This window comes from Lolium perenne, chromosome 1 (assembly GCF_019359855.2).
Source record: "Lolium perenne isolate Kyuss_39 chromosome 1, Kyuss_2.0, whole genome shotgun sequence".
In the NCBI taxonomy this organism is placed as follows: domain Eukaryota; kingdom Viridiplantae; phylum Streptophyta; class Magnoliopsida; order Poales; family Poaceae; genus Lolium; species Lolium perenne.
Genome location: NC_067244.2, coordinates 264,450,566 through 264,468,227, shown reverse-complemented (window position 1 = coordinate 264,468,227; position 17,662 = coordinate 264,450,566). Strand labels below are relative to the sequence as shown.

The 17,662-nt window shown below is 44.5% G+C and overlaps 2 protein-coding genes and 1 long non-coding RNA gene across 5 annotated transcripts; all 3 read left to right on the top strand.

Annotated features, from left to right (window-relative positions):
- The first annotated feature begins 930 nt into the window (after positions 1-930).
- LOC127327831 (uncharacterized protein At4g10930) lies at positions 931-8,263 on the top strand. The gene is made up of 14 exons (XM_051354633.2): positions 931-1,179; positions 1,320-1,445; positions 1,832-1,917; positions 2,467-2,557; positions 2,698-2,747; positions 3,126-3,198; positions 3,298-3,407; positions 3,500-3,565; positions 3,689-4,296; positions 4,746-4,839; positions 4,949-6,128; positions 6,210-6,284; positions 6,444-7,595; positions 7,732-8,263. The coding sequence occupies exons 2-14, from the start codon at positions 1,383-1,385 to the stop codon at positions 7,942-7,944; spliced, it is 3,861 nt and encodes a 1,286-aa protein (XP_051210593.1). The 5' UTR covers positions 931-1,179; positions 1,320-1,382; the 3' UTR covers positions 7,945-8,263.
- A 544-nt stretch (positions 8,264-8,807) lies between these two features.
- On the top strand, positions 8,808-11,901 carry LOC127327830 (uncharacterized). 2 transcript variants are annotated; one of them, XM_051354631.2, is made up of 4 exons: positions 8,808-8,952; positions 9,958-10,206; positions 10,299-10,382; positions 10,751-11,901. In XM_051354631.2, the coding sequence occupies exons 2-4, from the start codon at positions 10,020-10,022 to the stop codon at positions 11,500-11,502; spliced, it is 1,023 nt and encodes a 340-aa protein (XP_051210591.1). In that variant the 5' UTR covers positions 8,808-8,952; positions 9,958-10,019; the 3' UTR covers positions 11,503-11,901. The 2 variants fall into 2 exon arrangements, with proteins under 2 accessions (XP_051210591.1, XP_051210590.1); XM_051354630.2 differs by having other exon boundaries at positions 10,742-11,901.
- A 2,798-nt stretch (positions 11,902-14,699) lies between these two features.
- On the top strand, positions 14,700-17,243 carry LOC127327861 (uncharacterized). Of its 2 annotated transcripts, none has more exons than XR_007868815.2 (3): positions 14,700-15,974; positions 16,114-16,302; positions 16,942-17,243. It is a non-coding gene; the product is annotated as an uncharacterized lncRNA (long non-coding RNA). The 2 variants fall into 2 exon arrangements; XR_007868811.2 differs by having other exon boundaries at positions 16,879-17,243.
- Positions 17,244-17,662: the final 419 nt, after the last annotated feature.

The window sequence follows — 17,662 nt, the reverse complement described above, 5'->3', positions numbered from 1 at the left end:
GATGACGAGGATGAGGAAACCCTAGCCGCCGCCTCTATTTGTTTCGTGCCAAGAAGAAACTTTTAACTATTCACATGTGGTGCTATGATGTGGTTTTCATATACAGTTGAGAAACATTTTTATCAGATCGCTGAGAAACTGCATGAACATTTTTATGCCGTGGCGTGAGGTCGATACGGACCGGTGATCAACTTGGGCGAGAAAAAACAGCGGTAGCGAGGAGAGACTGCTGTCACGTTTCTTCAGACTGGTTCTCTTCTGTTAAAACACTTTCCAACTTAACCGCTCCAGGCGAGATCGCATCTGACCAACGCCTCCTGCCGGCGGTGCCGCCCGATCTGCCCCGCCTCTGTGGCCTTCGGGCCATGGGGGTGCGGTGGATCGCGGCCCTTGTCGGCGGGAGGGCTCCACTCCCTGTTTTGTGGGTTCCGTTCTTCGTTTGTAGGGTCAAAGTTTGTAGGGGCGGCGCTCAGGTGGTGGTGGCGCCGCCTCATGCAATAAAGTCTCCCCGGCTTCAACCCCATCTCGGCGGCAACGTTGAGAGGCTTGTGGGAGTGGTGTCGTCTTCGAGGTTTTCGTCTGGCTGTGGGGATCTTCGGATCGTCAAGGAGCTTCAGCGGCAGTTCATCCTTCTTCTTCGTCTTCGGAATGGATGTGGTCTTCTTGACTCGTTCGACGACTTCCCGTCCGCAATCAATAACGTCAAGCCGTCTCAGGGAGGAGCGGCGGCGGCGGCGCGCCGTCGACACGGTCTGGAGGTTGAAGTTGAAGGGCTTCTCAAGAATCTCGTTGTACTTTTCGTTTTTCTTGGGGTGTTTTGTACTGTTCGTTGTTTCTTTTAATGCCAGTGTCCAATACGCAAAAAAAAAACACTTTCCAACTCGCGGCACCTAATTCACCGCTTTCCACCGCTAGTGGCGCCCAAGCCTGTTTACGTCTTGCCCACCTACTCACGCCCTCGTGTGCCGATATCGACGCCGCCGGCCTCGTCCGCCCCGACCGACTCGCCGCCGTCCTCGACCTCCGCCGCCCGGCTCCCCCTGGACCACCACCTCGGCACGCCGCCCAGCTCCAACCCCACCACCGCCGGATCCCCGTCCCGCGCTGGTCACCTCTGCCGTTACCACCCACCACCGGCGTCGCCCCTCCAGCCCGCCCCAGCAAGAGCAGGGACGCACGGTGAGTACGCCCCGACTCCCTGCACTTCCACAGCTTCCTCTTCACCCCACGTTCCTCCGCGGTTGCCTCTGATCGTTAGCCTCCGCTAATCGAGTTCGAGTCTCCCCACTCGGCACGCTGATTGCTCGCGAATTCCGCAGGGTTCGTCTGGGGCCGCTCCCGCGAGAGAAGGCCAGTTCAGCATCCGCTTCCGCTGACCGGCGATGTCGATGCAGATGGACGTGGACGGGCAGCCGAGCGAATTGCAGGGGGAGGTTGATGAGCCGGTACTGCACCCCTCCTCTTGTGCTGCTGTGCTAAAATCTAACCGAACAAGTACTTGCTAGGGTTACTAAACGGGTTGAATGGAAGGGTTCAAGGAGACGATACCTACTTTTCATATGTAGATTTCTAACTATTATCCGATGCATTGATCGGAGCAATGAACTTGTTGAGTTATGGGAGATGCTCTCCATTTCTGAGCTGGAAATGGTTACTGGGATAGGAGAAAATTGAGGATCCACACTAATTATAACAAAGTATAATCAGTTAGTACTAGTTCTGTGTGTTTCCCATTACAGACAGAGATATCTCCTGCCTGTACATCTAATTCTTGTTTCCTAGCATAATTATGGTTCCTGCCTTAATCGTCTGTCCAAACTGTTCCTTGCAGGAAAATTCTACATCGGAGAACGAAATCTGCGGCATTTGTAGAGATATTGTCATCGATAGAGGACTTTTGGATGGTTGCCAACACTGGTAGGGGCTCATTCACGCTTCTATTGCTATTCCTAATATTTGTGCGTATTTGCATATTTACCATTAAGGTCTTGACTGTCAAAATTGTGCAACTAGGGAGCTTTGTAGGTTACAGTCTATATATTTTTAGTATGTTGGCTATATATTTTTAAGTATGTTGGCTAAACCTGTGAAGTGTCAGTGCATATAGATGTTATGCACCGTCCAAGTCATCCTCATTTGATAACTTTGTACCGTCCATCATTACTTGCTTACTCAAATGCTTTGCCTTACCCATGTCTTTTTGAGTTAAAGTTCTTACTTCCAAATTTTAATTTGGCATTGACATCGTTGACCAAATTTTTGTAGCCCCTCAAATGTGCTGCTCATCCTAATATCTTATGAATTATCTTTTGTATATCAGGAAGTGTAGAAAATATGATTTGTAGCCACATAAGCACTGCTATTGTATTAGTTTTTATTGAGTGGTATGTGTGAATTTTGACGGAGTGCTGCGTTATTTACTTAAACTTTAATATGGTAAATAAATAACCTGATTTCATATGACAGGTTCTGCTATACATGCATAGACAACTGGTCTGCCATCATAAACCGCTGCCCCCTCTGCAAAGTTGAATTTCAGCATATAACATCCACTCCAGTAAGTAAAACATATCCTCAGTGCTGGCAATCTTCCTTGGAAAATATGCTATCACCACTCTGGAAATTCAATGCAAAAAACTTGGCTATTGCCTCGAGAGGTAGAACTGCGTTGGCATATAATAGTTTATTTTATTGAAGGTATATGATAGTACTGGAGCTGGTGTTGAAGACAATCAACCTTTAACAAGGTAAGGTCACAAGGACTTGTACTGTCAGTTTGAACATATCTTAGTTCAAACTTGTTTGGTTAATTTTTGTGTTGTTTACCCTGTCACCTGATAAGAGATATTATATTCCTGCTGCCATTTTGGGGGGCCTTTCATCTTCTGAGTTGTGTATCCATTATTAGCTTTAGTAGAGAAATACTCTTATTCACTAAACCTTAGTGCTACTGAAAGCTCTTCGTTCGCCAGATATGCTAGCCATAAGCTGGCGCTTGAGTCACCTGACCATTTAGGCAGAAAACGTTGCTGGTGTACTTTCATATGCTTGTGTCTGTACTAATTTATTTGCCTCAAATAAATAACATAAAGTTACTTCTGCTATTTGTTTTCCTTATTCTGCAGTGAGGATGATGATTGGTATGTGCAAGGCGAAAGTAGCACACTTTCTTTCCCATCATACTATATTGATGCAACCGTAATAATATTCACATAACCCTCATCATTTCATTTTCAACCACCATATTCACTTTCTTCCAAAGTTGATATGTGGCTTGCTATTTTTCCCCATTTCCAGGCAGTTATTTGTTTGGATGGTGATGATTGCATCATTAGGAGTGGACTTGTGGCAGCTGAGGATGATTCAACTTTAGATACATCAATTGCTTGTGATTCTTGTGATCTGTGGTATATATAACTGTATTACTATCATTATCCTATATATGTCCATTTATTAGTTAACCAGTTCAGTTTTCTAATTACTTTGATCCTTAAGCCAGGTATCATGCGATATGTGTGGGCTTTAATCCAGAAACTACATCTGAAGATTCGTGGTTGTGCCCAAGGTAATTATATACTTTGTTACTTTCTGAGTTTTCTCTTTTATCACTCTTTTTCTGGTAGGAGTATCTGTTTTGCTTTTGGTTGAGTAATATGGTAATAATGAAATTATCAATCGCATTTTGTAGGTGCGTAGTTACTGACGCGAAAAACAAGTCAGATGTTATCCTGAAGCAAACCATCAGTGATGTTTCTGATAGAACATCTACTGATGCATTATTTTCTGGGAAGGTGTCGGTATCTGTTGCCGATGATGGTGAAACTGCTCTTGTTGTCTCAATGGTTGGTGTAAATTCTGGAAGTGAGAGTGCTTTATTAGAAGGTTCACTCAGCTCGAAGACGGTGCAAGAAGCATTTCCTAGCAATTCGTATCCAAGCTATTCCCAAGATCATTTATCACCTGATGCTGTTGTGAATGGCTGTATCCTGAGGAACAAAGATAGTTCATGTAGATCTCAGGATAAATCTTTGGAAATTAATCTTGCTGCCATGGTTTCTTCTGATCCAACAAAAAGATCATCAGAACTTTCGCCAATACATGAGTCAGCATTTAGCTTATCTGGCGCAAAGCATGGTAATCTTTTGAATGAAGGATCAGAAATACCACAACATGTGCCATCTTATTCATTATTATGTGGAAATAAGGAGGCTGAAAGTACAGGAGAGGATATTGCGCTACCTACAAGCAGTAATGAAAAATCTCCTGTCATCAAATCTGCACAACTTTCTTCAGCAGGTATGTTTGGTAATTTGCATGTACCAGCACAATACTTGAGGGCCTCATACTTCAAGCTCATGAGACATTAATATGCTTCAACATGTGCCAACTTGTCATTCAATCACTATATGTGGATATTTCAGTACACCGTCTGTTGCTTAGTTGTATCTTCAGAAGTTGGTTAATTTCTATTGTAGTATAACTTTGTTGATTCTTTTTGGTAGTAGAAATTTGTTGATTTCATAGTGTGAAAGGAAATTATAGCATTACTACAGACCATGTGTACTTGATAACTTAATTTACATGCCTATCAATGATTATTACAATTGTCACACCAATGAAAAGTAATTCTTATAACTTGCGAAATTAGTCCATTCTTCTTCGATTGTACTGCATTGTTTTCTGTTCAAGGGGTCATGTGGCAAACTGTGCATCCAACATAATATCTTCCCCTTTTACCAATGCAGCTAGTAAGGTGGCAATATCGACTGACATTGATATGATCAACACAGACACAGATCAGCAGGTGAAAAGTGACCAGGACACCCAGTTGCAACCCATGTAAGAATCTTTCACTTTGCACTCACTTGCAAGAGCTACTGATTGTCACACTCACGTGAGAGTTTCATAGATCTACACAAATTCATTTTAGCAATTTTTTTTTCTCCAGGCGGGATATACATAATACCAGTGACATGGAATCAGGAAGTGAAATTAGCCATCCTGCGAAGAAGGCAAGATTGGAAGTGCCAGATCAGGAAATGCATCTCATTGCGAACTCCAGCATTTCTTCAACTGACTGTCACACTACTTCTACCGCAGCCAAAGCTGTTACCAGTGATACGTCAAATATTGTCACACAGGATAAATATGTCCCGGTCCCTGATATAATGAGTATAGTTGAAGGAAATAGCTACATGAGAGATCCTGGGAGGGAGCTGGCAAAGCCTGTAGGCAGAAGGGCAGGAGATAAGCCTGGTCTTAGAATGAAGAAGATTTTCCATAAGGAAGGAAAAGAATCATATGTTGCAGTTCAAAAGCTACAACAAGAGATAAGGGAAGTAGTTAGAGATAATGGTATTGGTATACTCGAGAAGGATAATGGTTTTGATGAAAAACTTTTGACTGCATTCCGTGCAGCAATTGGGAAGTCAATGGATGGACCAGACAAAAGACCCAATGCTTCGCTCTTAAGGAAGTCTTTGCTTCAAAAGGGAAAGATACGTGAGAATCTGACCAAAAAGTTATATGCAACATCCACAGGGAGGAGAAGAAGTGCATGGCACCGTGACAGGGAAGTTGACTTCTGGAAACATCGCTGCTCCCCAGGGATAAATCCCGAAAAGATTGAGACACTGCAATCAGTACTTCAGCTACTCAAGAAATCCTCAGAGACTACTGGCCCACGCAAAGAAAGTGCTGAAGAGAAGAAAGCTTTTTTGTCCAGGTTATATCTGGCTGATGCATCAATTGTTCCCAGGAAGAGTGACATAAAACCTCTCTCTGCCCTTGAAGGATGCCCACCATTGGATAAAAATAGCCAAATCAAAGCTATCGATGGTAAATCAACAAATAAACCTTCACCAGTAACTGCAACTACAAAAGTAAATGCACCCAACAACACAGAGAAAGTACCGAGTTCTTTGACCCTGAAAAAAGAAGCATCGAGCAGAAGAGAAAACAAAAATGGTCAGGCAGCACAGATTCAACAAAACCAGTCTGCTGGTGATGTGAAGGATGACAAAAGAAAATGGGCTCTTGAGGTCCTGGCAAGAAAAAATGCCAGCTCTATTGCTAGCAAAGATCAAACAGAAGGCACTGATGATCTCAACAAGAACTACCCTCAACTAGTGCGTGTTAGCTTATACAAATAAAATCAAAATAAGTTCATTGATGACTCCTAGAAGCACTAACCTGTTCGGTTTTTGTAGGCAAAACTTCCGCTGGATATGAGGCCGCAGCTCACAATGGGCCGCCAAAAGAAAGTTCCTACAGCGGTTAGACAGGTAAATCATTCAGGAAGTCCTTTATTGTGCTTACACATAGCTGGCTTTATCATTTTCTCCCACTGCATTCCATTTCAGTTAAATTCCGATTAAATTGCTAGTGCATTTATATTTTTCTTCTCTAGTGATCACACTGTTAACCAAACTTATGTATTTCAGGCACAACTTTACCGCATCGCTGAGCATTATCTGCAGAGAGCGAATTTGGATGTTATTCGAAGATGTGCAGATACTGAATTAGCTATTGCTGATGCTGTCAATATAGAATATGATATTTACGGAAGGTCCAGTAGCAAATCAGTTTATGTGAATCTTTGCTCTCAGGCCACTCGCCAGTCTGCCGAGGCAAAACCCGAGAATGATGCTTTGACTCTAACCGAAAAGACTGAAATTAGCAGCGATCTGTTATCGCCGCAGATTAGAACTGAAAGCACCAGCATTGGTAGCAGTGATGTGGAAGAAGCAATGGGCAGAGCAGGCCTTTTGGATCTTCCTGCTACTGACAGACAAGCTGATGAGAGTGAATTAGGTGGTGTGCCTGAACAAAATGCGCGTGAACATACTGTTAGTTTCAACAGCGTGGAAGAAGCACTAAAAAGAGCAGGCCTCTTTGATTCCCCTCCTAACAGTCCTGAGAGAAAAATGAGCACAGCTGAAGGTAATTCCACTGCAGTTTCTGGTTGTCCAAATATTGCACAACAAAAGGATACAAGTGCAGAGGATACTTCCGTGGTGAATTTGGACTCTGGACTGAGCAAAAGGGTGAGGGATGCACCCCCACATAAAGGTGACGACGATTCGTCAGTGCAGGTTCTGGCTGACGCAAATTGTCAAAGCCTCGATGCAGTGATGTCCTGTCAGCAACCAAAATGTAATTCCGAGGAGGATCAGAAATCGATGCCCATCAGAGAAACTACAGATGCAACAACAGCAAATAAAACATGTTCAGTGAACCTGGCGGAGGCTGATAGATGTAATGCAGTATGCGAAGAAACAAGTCAAACAGATAAGGGAACTGTAGTTGAGACGCCCGATGGAGGTACCGCCGGGCAGGAGGAGAAGTTGAAAGAGATGGATGTAGCAGAGAACGACTCGCATAGTCAATCTCGCGTTGGGAATAATTCGCCGAAAGAAGGTGAAGCAACCAGCCAGCCAACGAAATTGGAGTCCAGCAGTAAAGAGAGACCTCGCAGCGATAGCCAAGAGTCGAACAGTAAACGTTCCAAGGGAGACAAGCCATCCACCCGCCCAGCACCTGATCCAGGCAATGGCAACAAAGCGTCACATTCATCTAGTTCTGTGTATAAGAAGGTATGGCCGGCAACACACTTCAATGTTCCACTGGACATGTATTTCTAGATCCTAAATATTTCGAGTAAGGTTCTGAACATTCTAAGACTCTGAATATTTGTAACCACTGAGATGGATTCTGAATGCTTGTTTGTAGGTTGAAATGTTTGTGAAAGAGAACATCAGGCCGCTTTGCAAGAGCGGTGTGATTACTGTGGAGCAGTACAGGTGGGCTGTTGGCAAGACGGCAGAGAAGGTCATGAAGCACCACTCGGAGGCTCAAAATGCCAACTTCCTGATCAAGGAGGGAGACAAGGTGAAGAAGCTCGCGCTGCAGTATGTGGAGGCGGCTCAGCAGCAGATCAGTTGATCGGTTGACCACCCTGGGCTATGAGTGGAATGTAATGAGGAAGAGCAGTTGCCGTGGTTTTGTAATTCGTGAACTCCACACACCGTTTCAAAAGAGCATTTACCTCTACAACATTTAGTATGGATCACAAAGTAGAAAACAACTTTATCCTGGGGAGTGAGTTTAGGTACTTAATTATACTCGAGTTTTGCGTCGATCAAATGGGAAGAGAAGGGGAAGAAGTTGGGGTAGACGTGGTAGACCATGCAAAGTAACGAGTGCAATTGTTAAGGAAGTTTTTTTTTGCGAATGCAATTGTTAAGGAAGTTGAGTGGTTGCAGAGGATCGTGAAGTTCTCCACAAACGGTCAGGTTGACTGACTGGCCTGACCATTTGAAAAGAGCTTTTACTTTTATAACTTGGATTATGGATCGGGTTTTGCCAACTTTATCCCACGGATTGTATGTACACTTGCATTCAAGATGTGGGTTGAATGGGTGATCGAAACCTGACGAAGCTGGGATATACCATTGCATATCTATGAGTGAAACTTGAGATGTGTCACCTGAAACAACAATGTATGGCTGGCAGTGTACACTCATCAGATGTGTTGCTCACTTGCTCTTAGACTTGGTCAATGAAATTTTAACGACCATTTTGCCACGAACCCGGCTCGCTCTTCTGGACGTCAGACACGGCCTTGCAAATTCGAGGCGCTCTGTTTTTATTTCCCAAAAAAAACATTTTTCCCCTTTTCTTTTGAGCTTTTTTTTTTTTTGAGAACTCCTTTTCTTTTGAGCTAAGCGTGGCAACGCCAGGGGAATCCCAGCCCATCCCAATATGGGCCGAAACCCCACCAGCCGCAGTCTCTTCGTCCACTCACTAACTCGAGGGCCCATATCCACTCGCCCTTCCCCACTCTCGCCCGGCGGCGGCGGCGCATCCACGCCCCACGGCGATCGGCGGGGCAGCTCCAAGGCGGCCGGGACGCGAGGGCGGCGGGCGACCGACCGACCGAACAACGCACTGGTGAGCCGACCCTCGCCTCACCTGGCAACTCCCTCAGATCCGCAGTCCGCGGGCAGGTTCTGATCGGGACTGGCGAGCTGGTGCCTGGGACGCCATTAGCGTCCACCGTTGATAGTACCAGTGGCGACCGCGACTAGTTTGCGCCGTTAGGGTTTTGTACACCGTGGGGGTGGTGCCAATGCTGCGATCCTTAGAGGCTTACAGGAGCTAGCTTCCACTGTTGATTCCCTAGCCTCCGTGTATGCATTATTATTATGATGTGGTGATATGAAGCGGGTAACGTAATTGAGATACTATACTGAAGTGAAATGTGCCTTGTTGTTCATAGTGCAGCACTGTGGCTTCCTCCATTTCATGTGCCTGTTTTTAAGACCATGCTGATTGTGCCTTCTTCACTAGGCTACACCAGTGGTTCTGTTTGTTCAAGATCTTGTCGTGTCGTCGCTATGTTAGCTAGCGCCGATGCTGCCTGTCTAAGGGAAGGTCTGGGGCTGTGACGTCCTTTTCATTTCCGAGGACTGCTTGCGACTATCAGTTTCGTTCACGATGCATGAAATGGCAGGGGAGCCCCCCCCCCCCCCCCCCCTCCCCCTACCTTATTCGGAAAGAACCGCTTAGTGTTTCTGTTAGTTCAAGATCTTGCGGTGTCGTCGCTATGTTAGCTGGCGCCGATGCTGTCTGTTTCGACATTTGTTTTGGTTCTAGTTTTCCTTCTAAGGGAAGGCCTGGGACTGTAACGTCCTTTAAATCTCCGAGGGCTGCTTATGACTATCAGTTTCGTTCACGGTGCATGAGATTGCAGGGGAGCCCCCTCCCTTATTCGGAAAGAACCGCTCAGTGTTTCTTGATTTCCTGTTTGTCCTTCCAAAGTGAGATGCTTCTGTGTTATTTTGTTTCCTACAGCAAAAATGGCTTTTGCTGCTGCATAATCTCATTTTACACGTGTTTTTTTCCTGTACTCAATCACATCGGAAACATGGTGTTTAATGCATCGTCGTCATGCAGGTCTGTCTAGGTCGACCTGTTAACCTGCGTACGCTCGGCTGAAGGAACTGATCGTTCTTAGGATGAGGTCTTCCAAGACTAATAACGGGAGCATACAGAAGGCGGGCAGGGCTAGCCATGGCCAGGGAGAAGGAGCAAGCTGGGTTCTTGTCGCAGGTGGTGTTCTGCTGAGCACACTTTCAGTCAGACTCGGATGCAAGCTCAAGCAAATGTTTGATATGAAGAAACAAAACAGTAGCACCTCTAAAGGTATGATCTCTGATGCTGCTTTTGCGATTGTAGCCCTTACTTGCTGCTGTCATGTGCGCTGTCTGGTCAGTGCTGACTATCTTAATTTGCAGCCAAAAGAAGATCTGGAGCATGTGGACTGCACTCAAACCTGTACCGGTTTAATGACCAGACCAATTGCCACTGTTGTGTTTCAGGTACTGTTACTGCAGCTTGATTCATGTTCTGTCGCCGAGTATTCGTCACATTGCAGCAGAATTTGAAGTCTACAGTGTTGAACACAGTTAATGTCGTAGCTGTCATTGGATTCTCAAATTGCGCTTCTGTAATCTGAATACTATAATTCATGCATACTAACCATGAGGCAAAAGATTAAGCCACATGCTGGCAGTGTTCTGATAATTGGCAACATATCCATAGTGGGTTTAGGATTGTTATATTGAATTGTTTCACTCTGGACATTGGGTTTAGACTGGATGCTTTTCTTGCTTTATTTATAAATTCAAAGTTGTCTCAAAAGATGGAAGCAATGTTAAGTGTTGGTTGTTGCATGCAGGAATTGCAGATGGTGGAGTGGAATTCAAGCATGCACGTGCAAGTTCCTTATCAAAACCAGATGAATCCTCCCTTCCTCTTGCAAAGATACCAGGGCCAGAATCAAGCAAAGAGAACAGTGGCGTCATGTGGACATCATCACCTGACCGGCTTGAAGATCCTCGTAGACCATTCCAGTACTCAAACAGTTCTGGCTCTCCCTGTGTTTCAGAATCAGGATCTGACATTTATAGCAAGCGAGAGGTCATACAGAAGTTGAGACAGCACCTCAAGAGACGTGATGAGATGATCATGGAGATGCAAGCACAAATAGCTGATCTTAAGAATTCTCTCAGCATCCAGGAGACGCAGACCGCCAACTTGCAGTCTCAGCTGGATGGTGCTAACCGGGATCTGTTCGAATCTGAGAGAGAGATTCAACAGTTAAGGAAGATCATTGCAGATCACTGTGTCGCAGAAGCACTCTCTCACGACAAGCCTTTGCAAGCTGGACATTGGCAATCAGATGCCACCAATGGGCATGCTAATGGCTATGCTGATAGCAGTATCGATGACCCTGAGCTGCACTGCATTGGTATTGAGAAGAGAAACGGCGAGGTAGAGAGGATGGAGATGCTCAAGAGAGAGGTTGGTGAGCTGAAGGAAGTCATAGAAGGGAAGGACTTCCTGCTTCAGAGTTACAAGGAGCAGAAGGTGGAACTCTGCTCAAAGATGAGAGAATTGCAGGAAAGGCTCTCAGCACAAGTGCCGAACATCTTGTAGGGTCTACTCAACAACCTTGCTACAAGTTACAAATGGCGCAGATATACTTCATGTGGGCAGAGGGTTTTGCAGGACAAGATTTCGTCATAAATGCCGACCATCTTGCTATCTTCTTCGCAGAATGTTAGGATGATTTGTTTTCTTCCGTTTTAGTTTTTGCCCTTTGGTTGCTTGGTGTTAAAAGGGCTTAGTTTTTGTAGTTGCTAGGCCTAGGTAGCTCAGCATCATGAACTTGGATGCTTAAAGTGTTGTACAGGCTTTTCGGGGTTTTCGATTGTGTAATGTGCCTCCTCTTTTAGCTCAGTGTGGTTTTGATTAGAAGAATATGTGGATGATGACATCTCTGAAGTTTGTTTCAGTACACCCATATACATATGGCTTTTTTCTTTTCTTTTCGGATGCCTTATGTTTTGAAAGGAGGATTACTCCAGAAATTCAACTTGATTGATGGATTGAGCAGCCAATAACTAAGGGCCCCATATATATGGGCCTCACTACTGTAACAGTCCACTCTCTGTAGCATGAAGTTCATCTGTTCAGATTCCAGACAAAGCTGTGTAATTGTTCAATCTGTTTGGTTCTCTCTACTCATCATTAGGTTCTTAAGTCATTCTTTCTGCTTACATATAAGAATGTTTACTTCATTCCAATGATCATCTTGATTATGTTGCTTGTTTGCCACTGCCCTGAAGGGGAAAAAGCAGCTATATGGCAGCAACATTTGTTGTGGCTTATGCACTGGAGCACATGACCAAGAAATGACACTTCCCTTTTGTGGTGGCAGGAGCTGGAGTTTTCATTCAATTTGATGCCAGTTCTGATGAGCACCAAGAGGAATGGGTTTGCAGAGAAGATCCTCACTCTACTCTGCTCCAGTCCATTATCATGCGAGGCCAAGGTGCCCATGTTGTTGCTGCTGCAAGTGCATGCAGCCAGCTTCTTCTTCACTTGGATAGTCAACTCCTGCAAGTCCTTCAACTTGACCATGACAGTCCAGGTGAGTCATCCATTCATTGATTGAGAAATTGGCTTTCAGTTGCAACTAGGCAGGCATCCATGCATATTTCCCAGTATCAATATGCGGTAAACAAACAACATAAATAAATTCTCTTAGAATTCAAGGAAAATTCTCGCCCTTTGAACAGGACCTTCAATTGCATCGTCCCTAGGATTATTCTTCCAATATCTGAAATAGGATGTCATGCGTGCAATGCAGGACTGGCAAGAGCAAAGATTTTGCAAATGTATGATGAATAGGAACAAACAAAAGACTGGATAAGCTATCTAGGAGGAGCACCGTTTCTTCTCCTGACACAGGTCTTCTCCAACCGTATTAGCATTTCGGCCTCGGCCGATCAGGGCCGTCCCCCCGGTCTCCAATGGTCCAGATCGTCAGAAACCGCCGTGGCGATGGTCCCACATACATATTGAGCTGGAAAGAAGCAGGTAGCCGGCTAGCAGCAGTGCCCTTACGGCCAGGGCACAGGGAGATGGGATGATTGATCCATCCAACGGACAGATCGTACGCCGGCCGGTCAGCCAACCAGCCAGCCATCCATTTGTCACAGGTCGCATTGCGGCTTAATTGGAACAAGAGAGAGACAGGGACAGAGAGATGCATGAGATGGCCCTCACATGCATGATGCATTGCATGCTGGCTAGAGACATGAGAATGTGAGGCGAAATAATGCATATGGGCTTGGAGTTTTGGACAATGCTCCAGCAGGGCCACTGTGCTGGAGAATCGTTTGCTTCTGCGTGCAGGACATTGACCATGCTATAGTCCCCAGTTATATTAGTCTATGACGCCACTGTAGCAGACTCTCATATGAGCCTACCTGTGTTTGCAATTGATTTCCTGTGATGACGACAAGAGCTGATCAACGCAACAGCAGCTAGCAAATGACCAGTGTAGATCGCCCAGTAGAAATGCTGTTTGCATGAGCTGCTTCCTCCAAATCATCAGGTATATATGGACATGATCTCTTCAAGCCAGATTAACCAACTGGAAAATGTTGCTGGGCTCTACTTGGTTCATATTTTTCAGAATTAGCAAACAAATGCAGCATATATATACAGTTTGGAGCTTAGCACATCAATGTCCATGGACGCACGCATGCACATATCTACATAAGTTTCATCACAGCTCCTGCAGCAGCAGCAGCATCATGAGTAGTTTTGAGTGAGTGTCTGTCTGCCAGGGATAAAGAAGTAGGAATGGGCAAAGATGGAAGAGGGGTGGATAGGGGGGTAGGGGATCCCATGAAAAGGGAAAGCCCCCCTTGTCTTCTTCCTCTTCTTCTCTCTTGACCATATCCATATAGGAGTATATCTCTCATTGATTAACTTCTCTTGCTCACCACTGCAGTTTCAATCCTCAATGACAAGCAGTGGTGATGAAGAAACGCTGGGAGAAAACATGCATGTGGAGCGAGCACGTGCTGTGGTGGCGAGCCCCACTCACGTGCCACTGGCCATTGCTTGCTTGCTTGCATAATTAACCTTCAACTCCGAGTGCTCCAACACATGACTAGGCGCAAAGCAACCTAGCTAGCTATCTATCTGCCCAGGAATTGAATCTGAATTTTAAGGTGATGTGATGCTATACAAAATGAAGCGTGCGTGCTTGAGAAAACACAAGAAAAAAACAATGCGTTGCTCTGTTTTTTTAGCAGTTTAGGTAACTGTAACTCTGTAAGGTTTCTTGATCAAAGTTTGTCACCTTTTCCAAGAATACATTCTGCTGATCTTCTGTTTGAGTTGAGTTTTTGTTTTGTTTCTTCTCTGCCGTCCATTTTTGGTTTCTGTGTTGCCACCGAGCACTGCACTGTCTTGTTTGTTCCTCCTTGTACATTACTGACTCTCTTTTTTTGTGAGGGAAATCTGGAGGAGAAGAAAGCACGTAGAAAAGTAGAGAAAAGAACATGTCATGTCGACCATTCTTAGATCTAGGAAAAGCCAAGCTTCCAACTTTCAGTGAGTCACTTTACAATGCACATGTCAAGCCAATGGAGTAGTTGCCCTGATAGAGCATTTTTATTCTAGTGCTTGCAAGTCATGTCAATATGATTATATAGCCCATGTCTTTCCATGATAGGTACTACATACATATACGAGATGCGGACCAAAAAGTTGCAATGGTAATTAGCACAGATCTGTTTGTTATTTTTAGCTAGTCTGCTAATGGTATATATTCTTCTACTCGCTCCATCCGACAAGGATGCCGGTAGATTTGTCTAAATCCGGCTAATGTATCGCCATAGCTAGTGTTCTATAATGTATAGATACACCGAAATTTAGAAAAATCTGTGAAATCCTTTTCGGGACATTTAGTTTCTCCTGGTCATCTACTACCGCAATAGCAAGATTGGCCCTCCTATCACAGCAGTGTATAATATAAAATCTAGTAACTGAGCAAGGACTGAACCTGCACATGCATGCAGCTTTTAATCTGATCCTGGTGTAGCCAATGATCTTGTTGGTGTTCCATTGGATCCCCTTCCCTTGCACAGTCCTTGAGACCCAATCTACTGACAGTGACAACAAATCAAAGGATAACCATAGCAAAATCCTTGTTTTGTGATCTTGAGGGCTCACTGCATGGTAGATTAAGAACCAATTGACCCTTCATCTTGAGGCAACCGGCCATGTTAGTTTATAATTTGATGCTGGTGTCATATGAGGTCAGCATGCATGCAGGGGTGGCTATACAATATGGGTTGTTGGAGCATCACAGGTTACAAAGTACAACCAGGTCTTGAGTTGGAAGCAATGTGGATGGGTGTTGTGTGCATGCTAATTATTTTACTTATATTTATGCTTGTGGTGGCTCCCAAAGCTGTGAAGCATCTGAGGAGAATAAATAATGGTGGCATCACAAGTGGAGAGTGATCTGCATTAAGTAGGACAGGTGTGCATTCATCTGCTTTTCTCCACTCTTTAGAGGGTTCAGAATTGTTCCCCCAATACTCACATTTATGATTTGGGTGTCAAGCTCACATGCTTCTTCTGCGGCCACTAATCCAATAACTTGCCTCCCATGCCATTGCTTGACAGCTCCTCCCCCTGGTGGGGTGTATCTTGAGGCTAGATTTTCCTGGACTAAAACACAAACAGCCTGTCATATTTTTGTTGTGAGCAGCAGGACAACTCAATCATTTTATTTTCTTACCTGCTCTAAATCCAGAACGGATAAACATCCTCCCATGTTTAGTTAGACTGCAAGCCCTGAACTAGATCTGAACCTGCTGCAATCAGTTAAGCCATGATTTGTCTCGTGAACTGCTGAATTTTCCTTTTGCAGTATGAAAAAACTTCAGGTTCTATATAGCTTCATCAATGGACAGAAGGGGAAAAGGGGCTTCATCATTCAGTGCCTTCATCGGTGAAAAAAAAAAGCCATGCTCTGACCAGAGCTTGATCATGCATCCACTCGAGACTGAACCTTGGCATCAGAGAGAAGTGTAAGAAAGGTAAGTTTTCTTGAGTTCTCATTGTCCTCTCGAACCACTATAAACTACCCACTTACGTACCAGATTAATCTGGTTTCTTACTACACACATATGCACCACGTTTAATCACTTGCTAATCAAGCATGAGTTGCTCCAACAGTGGGAAAGAATATGTGGATCTCATCATCAGCCGTGGCAAAGTGTATATGTCTCGTTGGACCTGACCTGACCTGGCAGGCATCGCCCACATGGCCTCCTCTGCTAAGTGCTAACTAAGCCCAGATCAAATCCGATTGTTTAAGCGCAGCAAATCTTGGAAGAAACATGGCTGTCTCGCGACACAATGCTGGTACGTTGCTTTGCACCCAGAGTAGTACTAATCTCTCTCTCTCTTAATTAGTTAATTTCTCCATTGGGGCTTGTGAGGTTTGCAAAACACTAGTGAATTAATCACATGCATCAGAGGCAGTTTGGTTAGGTGGCTGTATGTATCATGTATGGAGGGCATGCACATGTTGGTAGCTTGTTGAGCCTGGCTGATTGGACCAGGATTAAGACCGGTCAAATCACGATGAAATCTCTCTAACATGTTAACAATAGTAGGTAGGAGATCTCATGCATGCATGCATGGACAAACGAGTTCAGACCACATCCACTGTTTTCTGATCGGCAGTCAGCGAGACTACTGTTGAACACTTGCTACGCACTGTATATATGCATACATGACAGAGTACATGTACAGACAGTTAATTTTTTGCAGGGGTAGTCATATTTAACAATCAATCATCTGTGCCTGCACTGTCACTGCATCTGCATATGCATTATTGACTGACCCATGGAACAAACAAAAAACTTGCATCGCTTTTTATTACTCCCTCCATCTACATATTTTATGGAACTGAGAGAGTATTATCAATTCCTCTAGATCCCCAAATCTGAAAGGATATGTGGTTCTCCTGTTGGTTAATCAAGGCATCTATCACTGCAGTGCAAGTCAAGTCCAAGGTAATTAAGCGGCTCCATGAGTTTTGTATAACGAGGAGTGAGGGGTGCTTAGATGTGCTGTAAGAACCGACCAAATTCAGAGGATTTTAACCTGGCTCCTGACGACAAAAACATATACGCACAGCTAGCAATGCCTGGGATGTGAGGGACAGCCGGCCGCGTGCAGCCTGTAAATACTGTAATGCCGTACAAACAATTTATACATGGGTGGTTAGCTGACCCAGAATATGTATGCACATTTTTGTTGCAAAAACTGAGAATGTTTGCAGTGTTCTGGCATGAGAGGGAGAGAGTATTCGTTTTGATGCTAGTGTACTTCGTCGGTTGTTTATTTGCGTAGTACTAATATACGTGCCTGCTATTCTTACGCACCGAAAATTCTTCGAGATTGTACTTTTGCTGATTTCTTTGGAAAGGGCATATTCTGCCGTGTGGTGTTGCTATGGCAACAAGGCGTTTTGTTTTCCCGCGAGGAAATAAAAACATTCTGGCGACATTTGAGAGATTTTAGAAACTGCGAAAATTAACAGTTGTGTGGAGACTCAGAGGATAGGATTCCTTTCCCGTTGATCCTGCACGTCAGTGAAATGGCATGCACCTGGCCCTACATTGACGGGGGAACCTGGCATAAGCCTTTTACAAGTTATATATTGTTTTGATAAAGCTAAACTAATTTCTTGTCTTACCTCTCTCGCAAAACCAGT

Bases quoted from the DNA above. Each gene is read 5' to 3' on its own strand.
- LOC127327830 (XM_051354630.2), top strand. From the start codon at position 10,020: ATGAGGTCTTCCAAGACTAATAACGGGAGCATACAGAAGGCGGGCAGG. The intron at 10,207-10,298 runs GTATGATCTCTG...CTTAATTTGCAG, and splicing joins AAACAGTAGCACCTCTAAAG to CCAAAAGAAGATCTGGAGCA. The intron at 10,383-10,741 runs GTACTGTTACTG...TGTTGCATGCAG, and splicing joins TTGCCACTGTTGTGTTTCAG to GAATTGCAGATGGTGGAGTG.
- LOC127327831 (XM_051354633.2), top strand. From the start codon at position 1,383: ATGTCGATGCAGATGGACGTGGACGGGCAGCCGAGCGAATTGCAGGGG. The intron at 2,558-2,697 runs GTAAGTAAAACA...ATTTTATTGAAG, and splicing joins AGCATATAACATCCACTCCA to GTATATGATAGTACTGGAGC. The intron at 3,566-3,688 runs GTAATTATATAC...CGCATTTTGTAG, and splicing joins GATTCGTGGTTGTGCCCAAG to GTGCGTAGTTACTGACGCGA.